Below are 23,931 nucleotides of genomic sequence, written 5' to 3'. Positions count from 1 at the left end.
GAAAAGGATTGGGTCAACAATCTTATCAAAAACAGAGTTCCTTCTCCTGGATTCATTAAATCATAGGTGGTGTTAGGATCCCAAAGGGGGATGTTTACAGGCAAAGACAGGGGTTGCAATGTTGCACCGGTTACCAAATTTACAACTAAGTGTACGTACGGCCTGAAGATACCATGAAAACCATGAAACATTACTATTTGTTAAAACATTTCTCATTCATTTATTAGAAAGAATAAAATTTTGATAATAACATGTACAAGTTATATACACAATTATTTTACATAAAATTAAAAAATTAAAAAACTTATAATGTTCTTAAAAATTGCTAGTATAGCACTATATAACACAAACATTACACCATCATGTTTACAAGTCAATAAATTGTTGTAGGAACGAAATTGTCGACGTGGCGTTTCGGTGCCTCTTTATATCCTGCACCTTCTTCAAGGACTCGTTCACAGCTTAATTTTATCCAGGTAAAATCTTCCCTGATTGTGTTTTGTTGGTTTATCCGAGCACGTTTGCATCAGCTCATATCTCTTTCATCCTTTTATTCTTGTATGTGCATTTTGTGGAAGTGGAAACTTCGAAACAACTCGGGGAGGAGGAGGACGCCGCGTAGTTCAGCTACCAGCTACAAAGTGGACTGCTAATTTTAAAAAAAGCTCCATGAAAGTGACCCTTATACTTATGATGAAAACCTATAAGGGTTAAACACAAAGCGATCCCCTTTTACCACAAAGCTAAAGTGGTTTACGGAATAGCGTAAGGTAGCTCCCAGAGGCATCCCTCCAACCATTAAAAAGAACCAGGAAATAGGACTGGATTGAAGTTGGTCCATTTTCTTCCAAACCTGAGTGAAGTTTTTTTGATCAGATTCCAGCTTCATCCATAACAAAAGCCGGAGTAAAGGGGTCATTAGTCCTCTTTTTGTTGAAGTATCTTGGCTGGGAGCTATCAGAAGCCTCACATCTAGATGCAATGGAGGGGAAACATAGTGCCAATTTCACCCAACATGAACAACATAGCATGCACATCAATAAATAAACACACAAGACATGTTTGTTGGGAAACATTTTGCTGCAGGTTTTATTTCGTACCAGAAATATGCCAATGTGGTGGGTTAACTTACGGGCGATCCAAGGGCAGGCAGCGGTGCTAACCCAAGCTGCCCTGCCCACCTGATGAACCAACTGCACCCTGGCCAACCCAATTGGTGCTACCATTTTCTGGGGATTATCCCCCTCAAATACAGTGGACCACCAGTCCATCCCTTTACACATGCCTTTTTAGGGGCAGAGTGTGTCCAAGCAAGCCCCCGGTTGCTCAGGCTTACAACTGCCCGAAGGTCTAGTGGGGCGCTGTCGCTTTCCTCCAGGCTCCTGCGTAAAGACTCCTGGGGTTGTGTGACTTCTGTACCATTACTGTGCTCCTAAAGAGGGTACCCCTATGTAACATTCAGCCTCCGGATCCTTGCTCCCACCCTCTGATGCGCTGGACATGACGCGTGGCCCCCGCCAGACGTTGATGACTCCCCGAGGGTCCCAACCACTAACCTGTTGTTGTGCCTAATGTGACATTAGGGTGGCCGCGCTCTTGAGTGGGCACTCTGCATGTGCCGCGGACAACCTCAAAGTCTCACATGTTATCACTTCACAGATACTTAAAAGTGAAATGCTTTTGATTTTCTTCTGTCCCAGTATATAAGAGATATGCATACACTGTAAGAATGACAGATGTGTTGGTTGCCCCAGTATTTACACAAATAACAATTTAAATATCACTATTTTGTTTTATTTCATTTATAGCACTTTAGCACTACAGCAGTGCTAACACGCCTTAACAGAAATACAAATAAAATAGTGGCATTTAAATTGTTATTTGTATATGTATGATGTAAAGTGCTCTGACACCCTACATTGTGATGAGTAGTGCCACTACTCATCCCAATGCATGGTGTCAGAGTGCTTTACATCAAACGTACAGATTATACATTGACAACAAATCATAGCAGCATATAGAGGACACGTATTCCCTTTGCCCCCCCAAAAAATCACAAAAAATATAATCTCACTCCTGCACTGCCCACCTCTCTTTTTAATGAGCAGTGCGTGGAGCACACTGACGTGCTGCCCAAAATAGTATGGTTTCTCTGTCTATGATGATGTAATTTGTATTTTAAAACATGTAACTAAGATGGGAGCCTATGTTTAGTGATCAGGGCTGAATGGCAGCCGAAACGCGTCAAATTGCTAGCAGGAGTGCACTTAAATAAAAGTTGCACAAACAACAACCTGGATTGTTGGTATTCTTTGTAGATGGTTTTGCAAGGAGTTGGACAGAATTTTGGCAGAGAGTGCTGACTCTGCATTCAACCGACATTCCCTTCGTTTTGGTTCAGATAAATCATGGTGAAGATATATATATGTATACCGAACTTCACAGTCACCGCCTCTGCACCTGACGTCCCGGGTGCAGATCTCCAGCAGTGGTGAGCCGCTATACATTTATCCACAGTGGCACATAAAACTAATATCCAGCCAAGAACGAGTGCACTTACTGGAGAATTATAGCAATGTGCAAGCTTCCAAGCACTGACAGACGCGTTTCGGCACAACGCCTTTTTCAATGTCAGTTTGTGTCTTTTCACAAAGCCATTTTAAAATCAAAAAGTGCATATGTATCCCATATTTGCATTAAGAAAATAAAGATTATTTTCTTTAAGAAAATATGGGATAGATACATGTTTTATAAAATGAATTCCCATGAGATGGTTTTCATATCTCTATATTTGACCATATTTCCCACTGTCCGAGTTGCTACTAGTATATCCTGTAACTTAGAATATGCACGGAAATCACATGTTCATGTTTTTTTAATATTACAAGATGGCCGCCGCTGTTACCTAAGAAAGTAAACCATTTTATGGCCATCTTTACTTTCGATGAATTTACGCTATGCACTTTCTGATTTTAAAATGGCTTTGTGAAAAAACACAAAGTGACATTGAAGAAGGCGATGTGCCGAAACGTGTCTGTCAGTGCTTCGAGGCTTGCCATTACAGTACTTTGCTACAATTCTCCCGGGAGTGCACTAGTTCTTGGCTGGATAGTGATTTGTCTGCCCCGGTGGATAAATATATATTTATATATGTATATGCATACATATATATCCAAAGTAACTCAACCGTTTGTTTGTGCATGACTGCAGGGCCGGACTGGCTACCGGGCAGTTAGGAATGCTGCCGAGCTGCTGCCTGATTTTACTTCAGTGGAGGCTGATTTCGTCCATGGAGATCTGCGTGCGCTGCGAAATACTGAATGCAAAACGAATTTCGTTTAGCTCACGCAGGTCCCCAATAACGAAATCACCCCCCAGCTCAGCAGCATTACTAACTGCCCGGTAGCCAGTCCGACCCTGCATGACTGCATGCAATGGTTTGATACTTTATTGGATCAAAATCACTTGGATGCTATTTTTGTATTTGTAAAAGTTAACCAGCTACTGTATTTTAATTGTGCAAACCGGATCGTTTTTTCTAGGAGATTTAGTCCCCTGGGCAACATAAACTTATTAGCATAAACTTTTCTCCCTTTATTTACCTGTGAGCATGAATGATGGCATTGAAGGCTAGACCATCCCGCCAGCTGCGCGAGAAGTCCTGCACATTGACATTGGAGTAGCCAGCAGTCTTGCGTTGACACCATATGAGCAATGCTTCCTTGGCAGACACGGCAGCAGCACTGGGCCCAAACTCATCCTAGAAGCAGGGAAGAAGGGCATGCGAAATAGTGTAGAGATTATTAGAAATATGATAAACTCAACAGTCAATTGTGCTGTATGTAACCCTGGTGAAATCAGATTGCACCACGGTACATTTAAGACACTGGAGGTTGAGCACACAATTCCGAACTGGCAGTTACTTTCCAGTGGCACATGGACCACATTCTATTTCTAGGTTTTAGAACAGGCAGACCCCATAAAGTGCTGAAACACTATGATATCATTAGAACAGGCAGAGCCAATAAAGTGGTGAAACACTATGATATCATTTACAAAGACCAGGAACAGTAGTTTAAAATCTGTCTCTAATAAAAGTTTTAAATAAATAATAAAGAATCTGTCTCTGAAATCCAACCAAATACTGTGAAACAAAATGTAACTTTCTGAAAAGCGTTGGAATTCTAATTGCATGCATATTAAAAAATTCATAGAGTAGCAGAAATACTGGGTTAGCTAATCAAAAGGTACAGTTTTATTTGTTTATTTAGCAGTCACTGTCTTTTTTTACATTCATTTTCATGTTCCTAACATTATCAACTAACATTATCCTCTTGGTACCCACAAGATTAGGACTTAACATTTAAATAATCTATTGACTTCCATTTCAGATGGTGCAAAATCTTCTGGGCTAAACCCCTTAGCTATCCTATCTTTGGTAAGAGGACATAGTAAATTTTCCATACAAATCAACAGCTTGTCCGATTAGCCCAAAACCAAATTAGTGCAATGAGACTGAATTTTTGAGTGATACTAAAGCATGTACACTGAGAAAAGACCTTCCACCACATTCTTGGTTGTGTTACATATATTAGTTTATTAAATCCATTAACAGCCACTTAAGGGCTTTAGTTGATCCTGTTTTAGAGGTGATCTTATCAAACCTTGGACCTTCGAGGGTGATGTTGGCAATTTGGAACCGCAGGATAATGATCCAGATTCTAAAGTGTGTCTTTCCCATGAACAACTCTCATATTTATCACCTATAATCCATGTACAATATGACTGCTTATTCATGCTGATATCATCACAATGAATACATTAGGAAAATGCATCAAACATTACAAATTCAAATTTTCCCCCATTATGATTTAACCATTGAAGAGTTATAGTTAAGATTTGAACCTGCAATTGAATTAGTCTCTGTGTTAGAGTTAGGATTTTTTTTAAGGGTCTGCTTTACATTAATGGTAGTAGTTATAGTTAGGGTTATGTTTAAGTTTAGGGACCAGCTAAGAATAAGGGTTGTTCTTTGATGTAGGGAAAGAGTTAAGTTTAGGGTTTTCAGCTAGAATCAGGGTTGTGGTTAGGATGAATCTTAGGGATTGGGATAGGGATATGTTTAGGGTTTATGTTGGAAATTGTAGTTCTGGTATACTTATAATATTATAATAATAATAATATTATAATATTTCCTATGAATTGTCTTTGCAAATCAAAATGTATATGTTGGTATTATTGGTCATTAAGGCTTCTCCACTAATGTATATCCTCATGTGTGCATCTGTTGTTGTCACATAAATCTCTAATTTAAATCATAACAACTACTGGTTCTACAAATACACCCTGCCAGATCACTGGGATTATGGGTAAGTGATGTTGAATTAGAGTATTTTCTTCACAGATGGTAGATCTTTCAAAATTATTGGGTTTGCGGCTGCAAAACTTATTTTTGCAATGTACAAACCCCATTTTATAAGTAAGAAAAGTTTTTGCGGCTTGGAAAATGGATTTTTCAATCCTTCTTTAAGCGAGATTTGAAAGGGGCCTAAAAGCGGCATTCCTTCCAAATTGACATCCGGTATTTTTTTACCACAATTCACATCGCCCCCAAGGAGAAGATTCACAAAGATCCACAAAGGGAAAGGGGTCCCCCTCCAATTTGGGAATCATGGTGACAGCTTCAGGGGTAGTAGCCATTGAACCAGGGAACGAAGGCCTGTCTCCCTGCCTTTTATTTTTTTTAAAGCAGTACAGAGTCCTTTAAGAACGATGGCCTACTTTAAATAAAAAAGGTTTTACGTTTGGAAATGTAAACACAGGGATGGTGGTCTCTTGTCCCGTGCAGGCCATCATCTCAGTACTTGTGACCAATCAAAGGGAGTCACAAATAGTGACCTGCCTAATTAATATTCATTAGACAGTTCGTTTGGTAACCCTAAGGGATTGGTGATTTTGTGATTTGAACCTATGGTACATAGGTTTGTTCAGTAAATCAGATATTGGTCGCAAAATGTCATAGCGTAATTTTTGACCATATTTTTTAGCAGAATATTAGTAATTTGTAAACGGTTAAAAGTGCTCTTTTTCTCAGTTGAAAAGACGGCTAAAATGTAATGTACTGAAAATTAGTTTTTAACTTGTACTGGAACATTGTATGAAATTTCAATGATTAATTACTGTCGTTCGATCCACAAAAGGTGGGACTATGTCGTTTATTTTGGATGGAAACTTTGACTAAGAAGCAGCTTGGATGGGGGTCCTCTTTTGGATTCTATGGGAACGCACCTGATTAGAAATTGGCACATATCAATTAATAAGACTGCTCTATCAAGATTAAAGTTAGAAAGGAACATCAGAATTAAAAGAGCTGAAGAGCTGGAAAAGCAAAATAAATGCCTTACATTATCGAGGGTGATGTTGGCAATTTGGAACCGCAGGATAATGATCCAGATGAGGCCGAGGATTAAGGTCCGGTCCCCGTCCACTATGTTCTCCGGCCCAATCAGCTTTACCGGCACCTAATATAAAGGAAATATGTTTACACTGGGAAATGTATTTCTGTAACAGTGGCCAATGTATAAAGAATTTTTCCTATTGCCTTAGTAGCAGCAACACGGGGAGAAAACGTTCATGCTCGGACAACATTGGTGTTTTATTGATTTAAAGACGTCATAGAAATTCACAACTTCTCAAATTGCGGGCGTGAGTGCACAAAAGTTAAAGAAATGTTGGAGCCGAAATGATTCGCTGATTAGTAAATTAGTTTGAATTTTCATCAGACTCTTACAATCTCCGTTTCAAGGCCAGGAGGGCCGTGTCCATGTCAGATTTTCAGGTAATCCACTAACTGTGCTAGTAAGGTTCGTTGAGCTTACCTCGATGAAGATTTATCTGTAGATAGCCAGAAATATGTCTTAGATTTGGCCTTAGTAGACCTCACTTGGACACTTTTGTTACAGACTAATCAGATCAAGTAGGCACAGTAGTGTGAAACTCATATATGTGACGTTAAATTTGAGGTACATAGAGTCAGGGCCTGATTTTAGAACTCGGCAGACGGGTTACTCCATCACAACAGTGACAGATATCCTGTCCACCAAAATAAAAATCCCATTGTATCCTATGGGATTTATATTTCTTTGGACGAGATCTAAATCAGTCCCTAAGTATCCATCGATGTTTGAGGGGCTTTCTGTTTGTCCTCCTGTAAACCCAAAAATTAAGGAATTTACAAATTTATGAGGGTAGTCTAGGTCAACAGCAAATTCTATTCCATAAGAAAATGAATCAAGTTAGTTCAAAGTCTGGCTTACCGTTGGCTCTGCAGAACATTGGATCTACTGCATTTACCCAGCATTCTTCAGTCACACTTACATATACCCTGCAGGGAAGATGCCCATGTACGTGCCAGACACGTTATCAAGAATCACAACAGAAGAATCCTTTGCCCTTGAACTACACACAGGTGAAACAGTCTGTTGACCGGATGCAGGTTATGGCGCTGTGAGGCCGATAGAGGCACCTTGTGGTGACTTCCAGGGGTCACTGACCTTGGTCTTGAGGAACGCGATGGCTTTGCTGTTGTTTTCCAGGAAATGGACCCTCATCCGTCCCTTAGAGGGGCGCGGCAGCTCCTCCCCAGAAATGAGCTCCAGCAACCTTAGGAGGTAGATGCCATCTTTCAGCTCTGTGTAGATATCCGTGACTAGGATGGTCCCCTGCAAACAGCATGAACAAACACAAAATATCATTAACGCCATGAGGAATTATGCTGAGAGAGTGATTGGTACTGCAGAAGATAACTTTAGCTCTGCTAAGGGAGAACCCAGAACTGTCACAAGGGGGAGGCATCCTCTTTCAGAGCCCCAAGCCCCAACTGCTTAATGTATTTACATATCACAAAAGCAGGCTTTTCTGATTTATTCATGATGATACATGCAACATCAGTTGGAAGCACTTTCCTATGTACCTCTCCTGCTGTGTATAGTACTCCACGGGAAACATCCTTTACAACGCAACTTTTACAACGAACTACCATTACGACGCAACTTTTACAACGCAGTTATTACAACGCATTGCGCTGGAGGGCGCTCTAGTATAGGGAATAGTTTAATTTCTATCCAACACCTTCCCTACTATCCACGGGTACTGGAGTTGGAATAGTAAATTAAACTATTCACTATCCAGCGCCCCCCAACGCAATGCGTTGTAACGACTTGCATCGTAAAAGTTGCGTCGTAAAAGTTGCGTCGTAATGGCATGCGTTGTAAAAGCATGCGTTGTAACGACATACATCCGTACTCCACTGCACTGTAGCAAGGTTTTGTGTATAAAGGTCCACCACAAACATACATGAGCTCCTTTTTGCACTTGAAAGATATTCTTCTACTCCATAAAAGTTGCACATCCTCTGGGACTCGTGCTTGAAATTCCTGTATTTTAAAGTGTTTAAGACTGACTGGTACTGATCCCTCTGGAAACTCAAACGGGCAAAGCTCCTGCCTCACGACCCCAACAGTCTGGAGATGCAATGCAGATCGCTGTGACCAGTTCCCTATCTTACGGGCATGCCCATCTGTAGTGTCTTGCATGTCTGCTTAGCCAGTCTAGTTATCCTGTGGAATGTTAACATTCATGTGATGTGTTGGAATGTTGGGATGCTGGACTCTAGGAGGCAGTTGAGAGCTGGGCTGAGCAAATAAAATACTGTCTCGGCATATCATTCTATATTCTACTTGGAATAAACTTCTAAATCTACTAATTCGTCTGATTCAAACACCATCACTACACCATCTCTCGAGATCTTTTGGGCTCAGGTGTGGGACTTTAAGTGCTGCAAGTGATGTGGATTCCACAGTCCCCCCACATAGCCCTCCGCCACGACATCTCTGACCTCCCTGACTGTACATAACATGAAAATAGATGGAGATGGGTAGCTGCCTCACTGGCTACGGATAAACTCGTCATCCTCCATTATTGGCGATAGCCTTGCCTACCTTCTAACACTGAATGGAGTCCGGAACTCCAGAGAGTCGCTGGGGTGTGTGTACGAATGACGTGTAAACTTAACGACCAATTGCCCGAATTTGAGGCTGTGTGGGACCTCATCTTTGCCATAGATGTCGAGACCCTGGTTTAGCCTATCTCGGGGACATTACAGCCCCTCCATTACCCTCCTGTGTGCCTTCCATCGCTTCATCGTGATTCATCTGATCACTGTCTGTTCCCCTTGGGTCTCTGTGTGCCCCGTAGTCAGGAGCATGCAGAGGACCATGAGCAACTATGCTCTCTTTTCTGGCTGTCTGTTCCGGAAGAGGTGTGGTGCAGCGGCCAGGGCGGCTGGCTCTGGAACACCGGGGCTAACGATTCGATCCACGGTGGCAGGTTAGCCCAGCACCGTGTGACTCTGGACAATAGCTCGCTTAACCTTCCCGACAGCCCCCAGTGCCTTGAAACCCTTAGGGGTAATTGTTTGCGCTTTACAAATACCTGTATTTTTTTTCCCGATATGTCGCTGCCACTTTTCAGTTTACGACCCCATTCCTCCCCCCTTTCCCTACACACCTCCCCAAAGTCCTTGCCCCTTCCTAGCACTCAATTGGACACATACTCTCACGAACCACAGCACCAATCACAACACCCAATACAGCGTTGGAAAGGGCAGTTGCAGCAGAAGGACATAGGCTATGCAGACGCCCACCATATACATTTAAAAGGTAAAAGAACCGTGCCAGCAAAGTAGTCCCTTGTGGGCGTGTCTGCGTTGTGCTGGGGGCGTGACAAACGCTGGGGGCGTGTGGTATATTCCGCCCTTCATGCCATGTCTCATATCGTGTGCTAATCCCACCCTGCTCCCTTTAAATACCCCTGCACCCCATAATTATAACCCACCCTTACTCCTTAAAATACCCCAACACCCTTAAACACTAACCCATCTTAACCCTTTAAATATACCCTGTACCCCCAAACCCAAACCTATCCCTAAACCCTAAAAATACCCCTGTACCCCAAAACCCAAACCTAGCCCTGAACCCTAAAAATATCACTGTACCCCAAAACCACCCCGAACTCTAAAATACCCCTATACCCCAAAACCCAAACCTAGCCCTGAACCCTTAAAATACCCCTGTACCCCAAAACACAAACCTACCCCTGAACCCTAAAACTAACCCTGTACCCCAAAACCCAAACCTAGCCCTGAACCCTAAAAATAACCCTGTACCCCAAAACACAAACCTACCCCTGAACCCTAAAATACCCCTGTACCCCAAAACCCAAAGCTAGCCCTGAACCCTAAAAATACCCCTGTACCCCAAAACCCAAACATAGCCCTGAACCCTTAAAATACACCTGTATCCCAAAACCCAAACCTACCCCTGAACCCTAAAAATACCCCTATACCCCAAAACCCAGACCTAGCCATGAACCCTAAAAATACCCCTGTACCCCAAAACCCATACCTATCCCTAAACCCTAAAACTACCCCTGTACCCCATAACCCAAAACTAAATCGGAACCCTTAAAATACCCAAACACCCCAAAACATATACCTCAGTACCCCAAAACATATACCCCTATACCCATACTTACCTTATCCAAACATTAAAAAAAACATACTTTTACCATTCATGCATTTACAACGAATTTCGTTGTAAATGTATGCGTGGTAAAAGCATATAAAATGTAATGCCATGCGTTATAATGGCATTGCGGAGTCATGGTACTTTCGTAATAAAGTATGCGGAGTGATGGTATGCGGAAAGAAAGCTGCGGAATAATGGGTGTTTACCCTCCCCTGGTAAGTACATTGGTGGCACGGCGGCCCACATCTCCAGCAACATACTCATATTTTTTCACCACCCATTTGAAAAATACACAGGTCTCTCTCATTGGTGGCCAGCACCGACATACACTTTTAGACACACCTCCCACCACAAGTTCTAGAATTGCGAACTTTAGAGCTGGGGAGCTACGTTCGAATCTCGGCATCAGCTCAACATCCTGTGATTCCTGTCAATTCGCTTTGTCTCCCCATGCCTACCACAAATGAATGTGTTCTTCTGTAATGTAAATTGTGCTCATGCCATGTTGTCGATTCGCGCTATATAATATTGCAAGAAAAAATAAAGTAGGGAAACTCGAGTTCACACACTACTGAACGCGCACTCTTAAGTGCATCAGCAGTGCACTGTGAATTGGAGCGTTTCACAGGCCTGTCACAGATAAGAAATGCTATCAAAACGAAATCCTACAAAACAATACACTACTGGCCGGCAGCAATTCATACCCGGACAACGTTGGGACGGGCTGCTAGTGTAATCATAAAGTAATATTGGACACATTGCCCAACTGTTGAAATATGTTTTGGATCCTGGCAGTAGACCTGGATATTATGAAATCTGATCCCACCAGTTGACTTCCCCCAGCATTGTATAGTGTTTGTTACAATAAATAATAATACATGTCTGCAAATAAATATATATATGCACACTATAGTGTCATTATATGAATCCCAATACTCTCTCAGCAGTGGCACCTGTTCTGCTACCAGGGCTGACAAGTTCATAGATGATATCTATCCTGGTTGTGGAGATCTCTTCCCATGTGTGAAAAGTTACCAGTAGCAACTTTACACTTGTATTTTCTGCCTTCAATAGCTCCAACCTTTGTTTTCAGGGCGTGGAGTTGTAGGCCTGCACTTAGGTGTAAATATACTCTTAGGAAAAGGTGAATAGCAAAAAACAGAGGGGCAGATTTACAAGCCCCTTGCGCCACTTTTGCGTCAATTTTCCTATTTTGAAAGTGACGCAAAAGTCGCGCAAGACGCTTGTAAATCTGTCCCAGAGTACTTACACCTAGGTGCAACAGTAGATTTACACAAGACTAAATCTACACTTGTAAATTCACCTTTATGAATAGGGTCCTATGTGTGTTTCTTGAGCATCTAAGTATTTACGATGACCAGGCATAGAATGGGATGTCTCTACTAAACCCATTCTATTGCATTTGGAAAAAAGTTCATAAAGTAAAACCCCTTCCAGTTGTATTCATCAAACAATTCAAAATGTAAAACAACTTCTTATGGGTTTTGCATTTGTCAGAGGGTTCACAGTATAAAGCCTCTGCCTATTGTGTTTGGCAGGAGTTTACAATGTATAACCTCTTCCTACTGTAATTGTCAGAGTTCACTATGTAAAGCCACCTCCTGTGGTTTTTTGTTAGGAAGTGCAATGTAAATCACCTTCCTATAGTATTTGTCAGAAAGTTTCCAATATGTAAACCCTTCCTATGATAATTGTCAGTCAGTTCACAATGTGAAACTCCTTACTACTGGAGTGGTTACGAGCAGTGCTTAATTTCAGATATAATGAGTGCCGGTGGCCAAAGCAGTGGTCAAAAGGCAGTGGCCGGTGCTATTAAACGTCCCCACGCCTAATACCAAGGGCGCGGAGTCCAGAATCCACCTCAGGCCTCTTTAATCCACTGCCAGATGCTCCATGCTGCTTTATATCACTCTTGCAGGCTCTTACTTTCTCCCTTGTTGATGTTTTTCTCCGTCTTCTCTTCTTTCCTGTTTGTGTATTTTCCCCACTGGTACTTTCGAGGAACTTACTGGCCCCAAAAATTAGTGGTGGTGGGGCCCACCGGCACAAATAGGCACTGGTCACGGGGTTAGACCATGCAAAGCCCATTCCTGTTGTTGTTTAAGACCAGTAAGTTTCTGAACCCCTCCCTTGGACAAGCGGATATTTTATAAAAGTATACACCCATGACAGTTATTGTGCAAGGGGAAAGACAAAGGCTTGGACTAAAACATATGAAGTCTCAGCAGGTTGGAAAAAGGAAAAAATAGGTGGGCCTAGTGGCCCTTATTTTCAACTATATCTAGCTATGTACCTATAGATATAACATCAATACATAAGCACAAAGTCAGATTTGAACACACAGTGCACACAATGCACACTGGCAACTTTAGAGCATCTGGAGCAAAGAGAGAGGTGGTGACCAAGTGGGATCTGTGAGGTTACAGGTGTCAAGAAGAAGGTCAGATCTGATGTTTCTGATAGTACTCATTAATATTGATGAAATTAGGTAACAGATAATAATGTGTGCAGAGACAGAGCGGTAAGTGAATAAACCATGGAGCTGGATATATGTGTATAATGCAAATCTTTACAACCTCATACCTAAAATAATTAAAATGTTAATTGCGAGAAATGAGTTAAGGGTGTTACTGTGCTGCTGATACTAAATATACAATCACATAAACGTGTGCAGTCACTCTTGAAGCTTGCCCAATATGGGTGGCGAAAAAACATGGATTGGGATGCGGCCCGAGCGACTGCCAGTGGTTGAGATTATTCAAGCATTCATTTCTTCCATCACCTTGTTTTTGTTGCAGTTACTAAATATAGAAGCACACACCGGTGTGTGCTCACTCTTGAAAATTGCCCATCATGAGTGGCCCTACCAGTTTTCTCTGTGGTTCCTTTTGTGCTCTCAGCCCCAAAATACACATTTTCTAGTGACTCCACTGCACAGCAACCACTACTAGGCATTGAAATGTTGCAGAAGGATAACATCAGAGAGGCGTCCATACAAATGACCTCAGCCCAGCAACGGGAGCATTCAAGGGCACTCTTGCTAAGAGATATAAAAGCAGCTCGACAACCTTTGGACAATGACATTTCAGAGCAGTAAAAGCAGTAACTATGGCATGCAGGTGACTTTATCAGTGTGCAGTCCTGGCACAGAGCCATGAGTAAGCCATTTATTTGCTGTGGTCACACATTTGTAAGCAGTGCAGCAGGGTCTGTTAGCACTTAAAAGTGTAGTCTGAATGATAGAAGTTTCAATCAATTAGTAGTAAGGCAAATATTTGTTAAGGCTTCACATAGTCACACGGGTTGGGACATCCAACCCTGCTCAGCACAAAGTGCCTGCCTGTACTAACACTGGTGCTAACAAATTCCAGTGCCTGTCCGACCTCACAGGAGATTACACTGCTACAATAGGACACGTAACTAATCCAGAAAACCAAGTTTGTTTAGTTAGGGGGTTTAGATTTATTTTTATTTATTTTATTTATGTCATTTGTAAAGCGCCTGAATCACCCCACATGGGGTATCTCCGCGCTGAAGACGCAAGCAGGTGTAGCAGTAGGAGTTTTTTTTAAAGAGCGAGGTTTTCAATTTTTTCCGAAAGTTTAGATAGTTGGTGCAAAGGCGTATGTCCAAAGGAAGCTGATTCCAGTAATGGGGTGCTAGATGGGAGAATGATTTGCCTCCCAGTCTGGTTTGCTTGATGCGCGGGATGATGAGAAGACCTTTCTCCTAGATGTGCTGTACACTTCTGTGAAGATGCCTTACAGTGCTGTAGAGCAAATGGTTCATGCGCATGGGGCACAATGCAGTCTATCTTGGAAGTCCATAATCATCACCTTGGTACAGTGATAATGGTGATGAAAATACGTTATAGATGGAGTTGAATAATTGAAGACCTTTCCATGTCCACCACATATCTGTATGTGTACTTTGGCCACATACAAGGCTCCTCCATTGCTTCCCCTCTCTGCCAACAACCGGTGAGGTCAGAAGCTTGACACAAGACTCTTCCATCCTCCCAGCTGCTGGGCAAGGCCTCGAACCCTGGACCTTCTGGACACACGGGGCACCACCCATCGGTTGGCATAGAGGCCTCTTGCACCAATCTGGCTGCCAACCAACTGCAGCACCTTCTATTCCACTAGAAATTGCAGGCATGCACACCAAAATAGCTCATACATGTGAACATAGCAGCACACAACAAAACCCTTCACATGCTCTCTTGGGAACATAGCCAACCGCCACTGGTGCAAGTGCTTGTATAATCCACATGCCTGTTTCACCATTCTGAGAGAGGATGTGGCCTAACGGCTAGGGCAGATGACCTTAAATGGGGAACCGGGTTCGAGTCCCAGCAACAATGCTCAACATCCTCTGATTCTTGGAAAATCACTTAATCTCCCTGTGCCTAACAAAAATTCATGTGTCCTCTTTTGTAACACAAACAGTGCTCATGTAAAGCGCTCTGATGTCCGATACCGTCGGGTCAAGTTCGCGCTATATAAAACCCCAAAGAAAAAAATTCTGCACACTGAGGAAGGAGGGACAGCTCTTGTCCAGGCCACATGGCTTCTTTCCCATAACACAGTGTGAAACAGACTGAAACTAAAAAAAGAGAGAGTTGAATCCTCTTGAGGTTATTGGCAGACCCTATTTAAAGAAATGGGCTCGTACACATACAAAGCCCACATTCATACACTTTGCTTCTTGGGAGCGAGTTGTTTAAGTCACCATAAGCTGTAACCAAGCTCACATTCAGACTCACGAGCCAACATGCCACCCCTTCAACAATTCTGCATTGAAACTGATAAGGTGAGGGGGTTATCGTCGATGTTAGGGGAAGTCCGAGGATTATGATCATGTGCATCCCTATCACGTTGCCAGGTCACATGACGTTAGAGTCAAAGTTCCCTGAGAGTGGCAGAGAGTATGATTCACCGATGGCAACAAAAAGTATGCTGCGCGTATGCCCCAGATGATAGCCGGGAGCACGACTAACAGATGCCTCATGAGGATGGCAGAGAATATGAAACCGATTACAAAGGAAAGTGCAAATTTGCACACGCAATGCTATGAATTTGCACCAGTGCAAATTTCGACTTCCTAGATCCACAGACTTTTCCAGCTTGCGCTTGTGAAGCTGTACCAGCACTAGGTTTCCAGGAACACTTCAGATAACATTTTGGGAATTACTGGCTATACCTGTGTGGTAGTAGTAACATAGGACCAACCCATGTACTCGAGGGACCTGGGTAAACAGTAATACATATGGCAGTGGTTCCTAGAGACCCATGAATTAAATAACTCCTATTTGTGGTATAATTATACCAAAATCAAACAACAATCTTATACACATCCACTCAATACGTCAATCCGTCTATGAATGAGTGGACCCAATATTAGTAAATAAACATATATTATAACTAGATCAAATCCACTGCATCACAACTCACAATACATTAGAGAAAAACATTAAAAGGTGCAGAGCACGCAGTGCACGGGGGTAACTGAAATCAGTGCAAGTTACAAGAAAAAAAATACATGTCTGAGCAGCAAAAAGCCATTTCAATCAGGTGATTCTGTTGTCGTCCAAAGTCTCCACACAGTATCAGTATTTGTTGGACCTGGCCCTTTTGGCAGGTTCACCCCGAAACTTTTTTTGCTGTTTCCTAGCCTATTTCTGTAACCTGGTGTTGGTGATTTTAGGCCTCTGCGCACTTTTTCACTGTGGTACAGTGTAAAGTGCAAGAGCTCTCTGTGTATGTGTGGTGAGTAACCTGCCCTCCCCTAGGAATGCATGGGGAATATGTGTGACCATGGTAATTCCTGATGTATGGGGAGTGCAGGGTCAAGTTTGGTATGTGCGAACTCGTGAGATTGAATGCTGCGCAATGATGTATGCGGCATGATTGTGTCTAGTGTGGAAGTGCCACTTCTAGAAGTTGGCATGTTAGTGTAATTTGTGTCTGGCGTGTGATTGGCTGGAGCTGGCTGGTGAGCCTGGCTCCAGGAGTCAGGATGGGTCTGCCCCGGTGGTGAATGGAGAGATTAGCATGCTGATGTGAGGGAGGGGTACACCTGGGACCTGAATAGGGCTGGTCCTTACCTCCACAATGCTGGCTCCACCCCCTGTGGTGCGTCTGATGTCCCTAGCCTGGCCAGTGAAAGGGAGTTCCCCATAACCAGTTGTAGCTGGTTCTCCCTTGCCTGCACCTTTTACAACAAAGGATTTTGCTGTATAAAAAGGGGGCTGCGTCCCCATGAAGTTGTTCTGGTTTTTCCTAACTTGAATCTGCCAGGGGCGTGCTGCTGCTGGGGTCCAGGGGAAGGCTTGCTACCCTGGGCCCTGCCCAGCCCCTGGATGACTGATGGTCTCTCCCTGAGAGCCTTTGTTCCCCTGCTTGCAGACTTCTGGGACCTTTTTCTTGCCTTTGACCAGGCTTGTTGAAACCTAAGCGCCCTGGGAGCGCTTTTTAGGAAGAAGGCTCGTGACTCTGCAGCGTTTAGGCCCTTGTGATTGTTCTCAGCTACCCAGCAAGTAGTGGGTAGCTGCAATGTTTAGGTTTGCGCAGATGGCGCACCCCTGACTGGCGCTGCCTTGGCAGCGTGCCCTGACATTCTGGACACAGGGCATTTGAGCCCCTCCTTGAGATGACCAGTTGGCCAGGGGGGCTGGTATATGGATAGGGCGCAAGGCCCTAATGTGATTTTTGCGCAATGTGATTTTCCACTATGTTTGTGATGATAATTGCCTAATGGGATTTATGGGCTAGAGTGATGTGGTGCTAGGAAATGTATTGTTTATAGTATGTTTGGCGCACCCTGTATCTGATACCTCTAAAACTTTGGTTTATGATTATGAGGTTGTTTTACCTATGTAGGTTTATGCTATTGAGATGTTTTCACTCTGTGAGTTACGCCCCTAAATGTGAGTTATTCTTGGGGGGGAGGGTCTAATGTGTTTAGACTAGTGAGGAGATTGCCTACTGTATTTATACTGGTTAGGCCTAATGTGATTGCTGCGTAATGTGCTTTGCCTTTATGCTTGTGTTATACTTCTAAAGGTGCTCATGCTTAGAAGTTTGCTTTGCCTAGTATGTTATACTAGTGAGTTTTGGTCCCTGCGTGATCTGGACCTATGGTTATTAGTATTGCGTAGTGTGTATCTACCTTTACCAGTGGTTACTGGTGGTGTTCTACAATTGTCAGTTTGTGCTACAACTGTTCTAAGTACTAGTTCTATCAAGTGCTTGTTCAATGTATATTGTGTAATTACTATCTGATGTGTTGGGGGCGTGGCTTGAGCGCCGATGAGTAAGGCGGCGTGAGCTAAAGGCTCCGTACCCGATCTCTAAAATACTCCTGAAATCGATCCTGAAAAGTGGCGGTATTCGACCAACAGACATCGGAACCCGAGGAGGCTGAGATCCGATTAAAGCGGTGCTGTGAGGAGGTCCCAGCGTAGCCCAAAAGTGGGTTAAACAATCCTGGAGGCCCGAGGGCGGCAAGATGGCGGCGGAGCAGAGCTAGTGCCGGGGAGCTGAACGGGCGGCGCTGCATTCAGGGCGACGAACGATCCCGCACAGAGCTGCTGGCCGACCAGGGGGTCCGACCGGCCTTTTGAGACCGCAGGTGCGTGAGGGGCACGTTGACCTCTGCTGCGATGCGGAGAGCTTGGACCACCGCGGAATCTAAGATGGCGGATGTTGGAGGTGCGGCCGCCTGACCGGAGAGACTGGGCCCTGCTTTCGGGCATAACAGAGGGGAGTGAAGGAGGCGAGAGCGACCCTACAGGGGGGTGCTGCCCCGGTGCCGAGGTGCTGATTGCCTGGGACTGGATCCGGAGCTGCGCTGGGTGACCCCCTGCGCACAGCAGCGGCTGAGTCCGGAACAGCGGGCCGGCGGAGGTACGACGGGGACCGGAGCGGCACCCGCTGGGCGTGAAGGCGGCTGAACTCCCACGGATTGCACAGCGAGGCGGCCGACCTGTGGTGCATCGAGAGTCCCGGTAAGTGGGGTGGACGGGGCCTGCACCCAGCCCTGCGGAGGTGGGGGCGGGGGGGCAGGTCTGTGAAGCCACACAAACCGGGATAGAGACAGGCACCAGAGGGGAGTGAGACCTGTGGGTACACGGCAGGAGAACAGCAGCTGCATGTGCGAAAACCGCGGCATGGTCCCCGGGCATACCACAGACTGAAACAGGATACTTGGCAACTGGGACCGATAGAGGGGTACGATAGAAGGCTGGCAGGAGCGCGGGGATCGACAGTTGGCACTGAAACCCTGTCGGCATACTGCAGGTGGAGAACCATATTGGGGTGCGCCGCATGAGACCGGCCGCACCGGGGTCACTGGCCTGACTAATGCTAGCATAACTGATATTCCCCCAGGACTGATCAAGGGGTGAAGGAACTGTGGCCAGGTACTGAATCGCGGCACCCGTTGGGGCACCAAAGCTGGAGTAATAGCGAACGTTTGTGAGGGGGAGCTGCCACTGCCTAGACACTGTTTAATTGGAGGCATTTGAGTCCTCACTGCAAATACACTTGCCCAGATCCGAGTCAAAAAGAGGGTGCACACGCAGGTTAGTGGCCTGCTTAAGTCATCTAAATGAAGCCAAATCTGAAAGCTGGGGAGCCCACGATGCAGGACCATAGCCAGGGTGCGGCGGGCAGATCGGAGGAGATGCTATCTGAAGTTGGGATACACCAACACCTTGACCAGATCCTGGAGGCCATAGCGACCATGAAGGAGTCGATACATCAAGATATAGCACGAGTAGCAACGGGATTGGGACTGCTGCGGGCGGACCACTCGAAATTAGCGGACAGAGTGAAGGAACATGAAACAACCCTCCGAGAGCTGAAACCAGCACAAATTGGCATGGAACGACAAATGAAGGATGTCATGGGACGCATAGAATTTCTGGACAAGAGGGCGGAGGATTCAGAAAGTAGAAACCAACGCAACAATATATGCGTGGTAGGTCTTCCGGAAAAAGTGGAGGGGTCCGACATGGTCACGTACATGGAGAACTGGCTCAGGACAGAAGTGGCTCCCGAGGGTCTGTCTCCCTTTTTTACGCTGGAGAGAGCACACAGAGTGCCTGCTAGGCCGCCGCAGCCTGGCCGCCCGCCGAGACCAGTGGTGACCAACTTACTCCATTATAAGGACAGAGATATGCTTACCCAAAGAGCGCGGTCAGCGGGCCATTTAAGGTCGATAATAGCACAGTCACAATATTCCCTGATTACACCCAGGAAATCCAGAAACGGCCTCCTATCTAGCAGTCAAAAAGGAACTCAGAGAGGAGAGCATTCAGTATTCCTTAATCTTCCCAGCGAAATTAAGAGTGGTGATCGATGGAACGACTCAGTTCTTCATGTCACCTGAGGAGGCGTGGACATGGCTTGAGACATATCGAAAGGGCACAGATCGTCACGCTCAGAAACACCCTGACTCGCACAAATCATCCCAGGTGCGCAAGTCTCAACGACTCCGGAAGAGAAATAAACACCTGCAGAAACAACAGCTGGATCAGATGGCGATGGACAGACAAGGGGCATTGGCAGCAACAGCGGAGCTCACGAGTTCCCAGGGACAATCTTCCGGAAAGGGAGCAGACTCGGATGAAGACAAAGGGAAATCGGACACGGAGGTTTCGGAGACAGACAGTGGCAGGGGGCCTCTGGTCACACCGAGGACGGCAGATGGATTGTTCGACGAATAACCTGTTAATGTTACTTGATACAAAGGGGAGGACTGCAAGTCACTGCCTGGCATGATGCTGGCACCAGGCGCTCCCAGGCTATATATGTAGAAAGAATGCCCCGTAAAGGGATATAGGGTGGCGGAGCTGGGGCAAGGGCGGCCGCTTGTCGGCGCTGGAGCAACCCCTCGCTGCCCTTAAGGCGTTCTTCAGTGACTACTGTGGGTTAATATTGTGTGTATTGTTGTAAAGTTTGGATGGGGACTGATAGACTGATATTGGGTCCTGTTCTGGGGGAGGGATGTGGGGGTTGTATGGGAAGTTAAGTTTTGGGGATTAGCAGCCTAGGTGTGAGCAGGAAATGCACGAAAGGAAAACTGAGAGACAATCATAATGGGGACGTTACCTGACTTGAAATGCATCACATGGAACGTACGTGGGTTACATACCAGATGCCATAAGGTCCAGATGCCATAAGGTGCACGCGTATTTGGTGCGACGAGGGATCCAGATAGCGATGCTCCAGGAGACCCATCTTACCAAAGTGGAGTGTACTGCCTTACAACGGCGATGGCGGGGCCAAGTGTTTGGCACGACCTACTCAGCATTTGCCCGAGGAACCCTGATATGGGTAAGAGCAGGGTTCCCTTTCCAGCCCATGAATCATGTTGTTGACCCAGAGGGTAGATATGTAGTGGTAGAAGGGAGATTGTATGGCCAGAGATGTAGTGCTCTGTAGTGTTTATGCCCCGAATACAGATCAGGCCCGCTTCCTAGATAGACTATCAGGGACACTAGCACACTTTCTGGCAGGGCAGGTGATAATAGGGGGGATTTTAATTCGATAACAGACATCACTTTAGATAGATCACACCCACCATTGGTGGATTCCCCGGTTCGTAGGCTTGCTAAACAGAGGTCAGACTGGCAGGAACAATGGGAGCTAACTGATATATGGCGAGGACACCACCCCAATGATAGAGATTATTCCTTCTTTTCAGCACTCCATGAGCTACACGTTCGTATAGACACCATCTTATGCAGCCACTCAATAGCGCCACTGGCAGTGAGCTCTGAGTACCTGGCTAGGACTATTTCGGATCATAACCCCCAGTTGGTATCCATTGGCTGGCAGCGCGCGAGGGCTGTGGTTCCCACATGGCGATTGCGTCCGGAAACCCTTGACGATCCAGTGTTTTGTGCAAATATTGAGGAGGGCATAGAGCACTATTTCACTGACAAACAGGGGACGGCATCTACTAGAGCAGTGGAATGGGATGCCTTTAAGGTGGTGGTACGGGGTCTTTGCATAAGTAAATACTCGGGAGAAAGAACAGTGGTACTTGCGGATGTAAAAAGGGTGGAGGGAAAATTGAGAGATAGTGAGAAGTTGAGACCGGAACAACCGGATCTGCAAGCGCAGTTGCTGGAGGCTAAAGAACTAGTGGCGGCTGAAACGGAGCGCCTGAGAAGCTATGATTTTAGACAATACACAGCGAAGGTCCATGCTGAAGGAGATAAGGGGGGCACTCTCCTGGCGAGACTGGCAAACCCGGTTCCGAGAGGCTGCCCGATTATGAGAACACGAACGGCCACGGGGGAGATGGTCTACTCTCAGGCTGCGGTCCTTTCAAACTTCCTAGATTATTATAAGACCCTCTACCAAAGCAATCTAGAATCCGATGAGTTGGAAATAGAGGGCTCTCTGGCTGACATTCAGCTCCCACAACTAGATGAAGCAAGCGCTAAGACACTGGGCCATGGCATAACGATACATGAGATCAGGAGTGCGATTAAAAGTATGGCTCGCAATAAGACACCAGGGGTGGATGGTCTGCCCATAGAATTTTATGCGAAGTACATAGACACACTGGCTCCACACCTGCTGGAGATTTACACAGAGGCAGCAGAGCTGGGTTGTCTACCCAATTCAATGCGAGAGGCGCTGGTGGTACCCCTTCTGAAGCCTGGGAGAGAGGATAGTGATGTGACCTCCTATAGACCGTTGTCAATGCTAACAGTGAACTACAAAATCCTGCATATTAGCTACCAGACTACTTCCGCATATGACCACACTGATCCATGCGGATCAGGCTGGGTTTATCCCAACCAGGAATACCTCGACTAACATCCGACGCCTTCTGCGGGTGCTTGGGGGCGACTTCGGTGCGACACAGACACCGGCTGTGCTCTCTGTAGATATAGAAAAGGCCTTCGATAGCATGGAATGGGTGTACCTACATGCGGTGCTGAGGAAGTTTGGCGTAGGAGATCAATTTGAGCGCTGGACGAAAGTATTATACTCCTCTGCGACGGCTAGGGTGAGGCTGGGATCGGTAATATCCTCCGGTTACCCAGTACAAAGAGGGACGAGGCAGGGGTGCGCACTCTCTCCCCTGTTGTTCGCATTGGCGATCGAACCTCTAGCCGCCCTGGCCAGGACGGGAACACCGTATAGAGGGCTTGAATATCGTGGAACTCCGCAGTACATATCGCTGTATGCGGATGACCTGTTGCTGTTCTTGGAGAACGCGGACGGGGCACTCCAGGGGGCGATAGGAATGCTGTCAAGATTTGGAGAACTATTGGGCCTTAGGGTTAATTGTAATAAAACATGCCTTTTCCTGGTGAGAGCAGATACCCCCCAACCGCGGACCACTGGGGACATTATATGGGAACGATCCTGTTTCACCTATCTAGGAGTGCGTATCTACTGTGAAGCTGCTGACATGCTCGAAGGGATAATAGGACGCTGTAAGGGGCCTGAACGGTTCCATGGCGTTCTGGGCAACTCTTCCCCTTTCGGTAATGGGGAGAGTGGCGTTGCTCAAGATGGTGGCTTTGCCTCGGCTGCTCTATTATTTCCGTGTGCTGCCGGTATGGATCCCTCAACGGATATTTAGGGAACTGAAAACACTAACCACAGAATTTTCATGGGGCCACGGACGGCGACGAGTAGCTCTCTCCACGTTGATGAGGCCCAAAGAGGAAGGAGGAATGGCAGTTCCTAATTTTGAACTTTATTATTTAGCTGCACAACTGCAGATCCTCACACAAAATGTTGCGGTGGAGTTTAGGGGACCTGACTTGACCCGGGGAAGAGGAATACAGAGACATATTCTCTCGTATATAATCATGCAGCAACAGCTGGATTTAAGGGACCTAACGCTGGAGGAGAAAACTTTGCGTCTATGTTAGAACAGGAGTCAACGGAGGGCAGGGGTGGCGCACCCATATGCAGCAGAAATTCCCTTGGGAATGTTGACAGCATTACCACACGGAGGGGACTGGTCTTCACTCCTCGATTGGGAGGAGTTAGGAATTCAGGTAATAGGAGACCTATATATAGATGGCGAATTATTGCAGTTCCGGGTGTTGCAGGAACAGTATGGCCTTCCTGACAGTAACTTCCTACTGCATGCGGCTATAACAACGGCGATACGGAAACAATGGAAATCTGGGCGGGCGGAACCACCTACCACCATGGCCTGCCAATACGTGGTGATGCCAGCGGGAACATTCAAAGCGGTCACTTGCTTACACTCTCGAATGCTGACTAAGGGTTTAGAACCACTGGTAGCACTGAAATTAAAGTGGGAGGCAAGTGTGGGGCGG

The 23,931-nt window shown here is 45.5% G+C and overlaps 1 protein-coding gene across 2 annotated transcripts in view; it reads right to left on the bottom strand.

The window, feature by feature from the left end:
- SPTBN5 (spectrin beta, non-erythrocytic 5) overlaps positions 1-23,931 on the bottom strand; it is a 2,054,098-nt gene that overhangs the window by 1,971,461 nt on the left and 58,706 nt on the right. For both annotated transcript variants that reach the window (XM_078659643.1, XM_078659644.1), the window contains exons 3-5: positions 7,554-7,721; positions 6,405-6,521; positions 3,603-3,760 (exon numbers count right to left, since the gene is read on the bottom strand). In XM_078659643.1, the coding sequence (XP_078515769.1) occupies positions 3,603-3,760; positions 6,405-6,521; positions 7,554-7,721 (443 nt within the window). The remainder of the gene's footprint in view (positions 1-3,602; positions 3,761-6,404; positions 6,522-7,553; positions 7,722-23,931) is intronic.

The sequence above is a fragment of the Lissotriton helveticus genome, chromosome 9 (assembly GCF_964261635.1).
Source record: "Lissotriton helveticus chromosome 9, aLisHel1.1, whole genome shotgun sequence".
NCBI lineage: Eukaryota > Metazoa > Chordata > Amphibia > Caudata > Salamandridae > Lissotriton > Lissotriton helveticus.
Note: the sequence above shows the minus strand (reverse complement) of the source record. Positions and strands in the feature narration are given on the sequence as shown.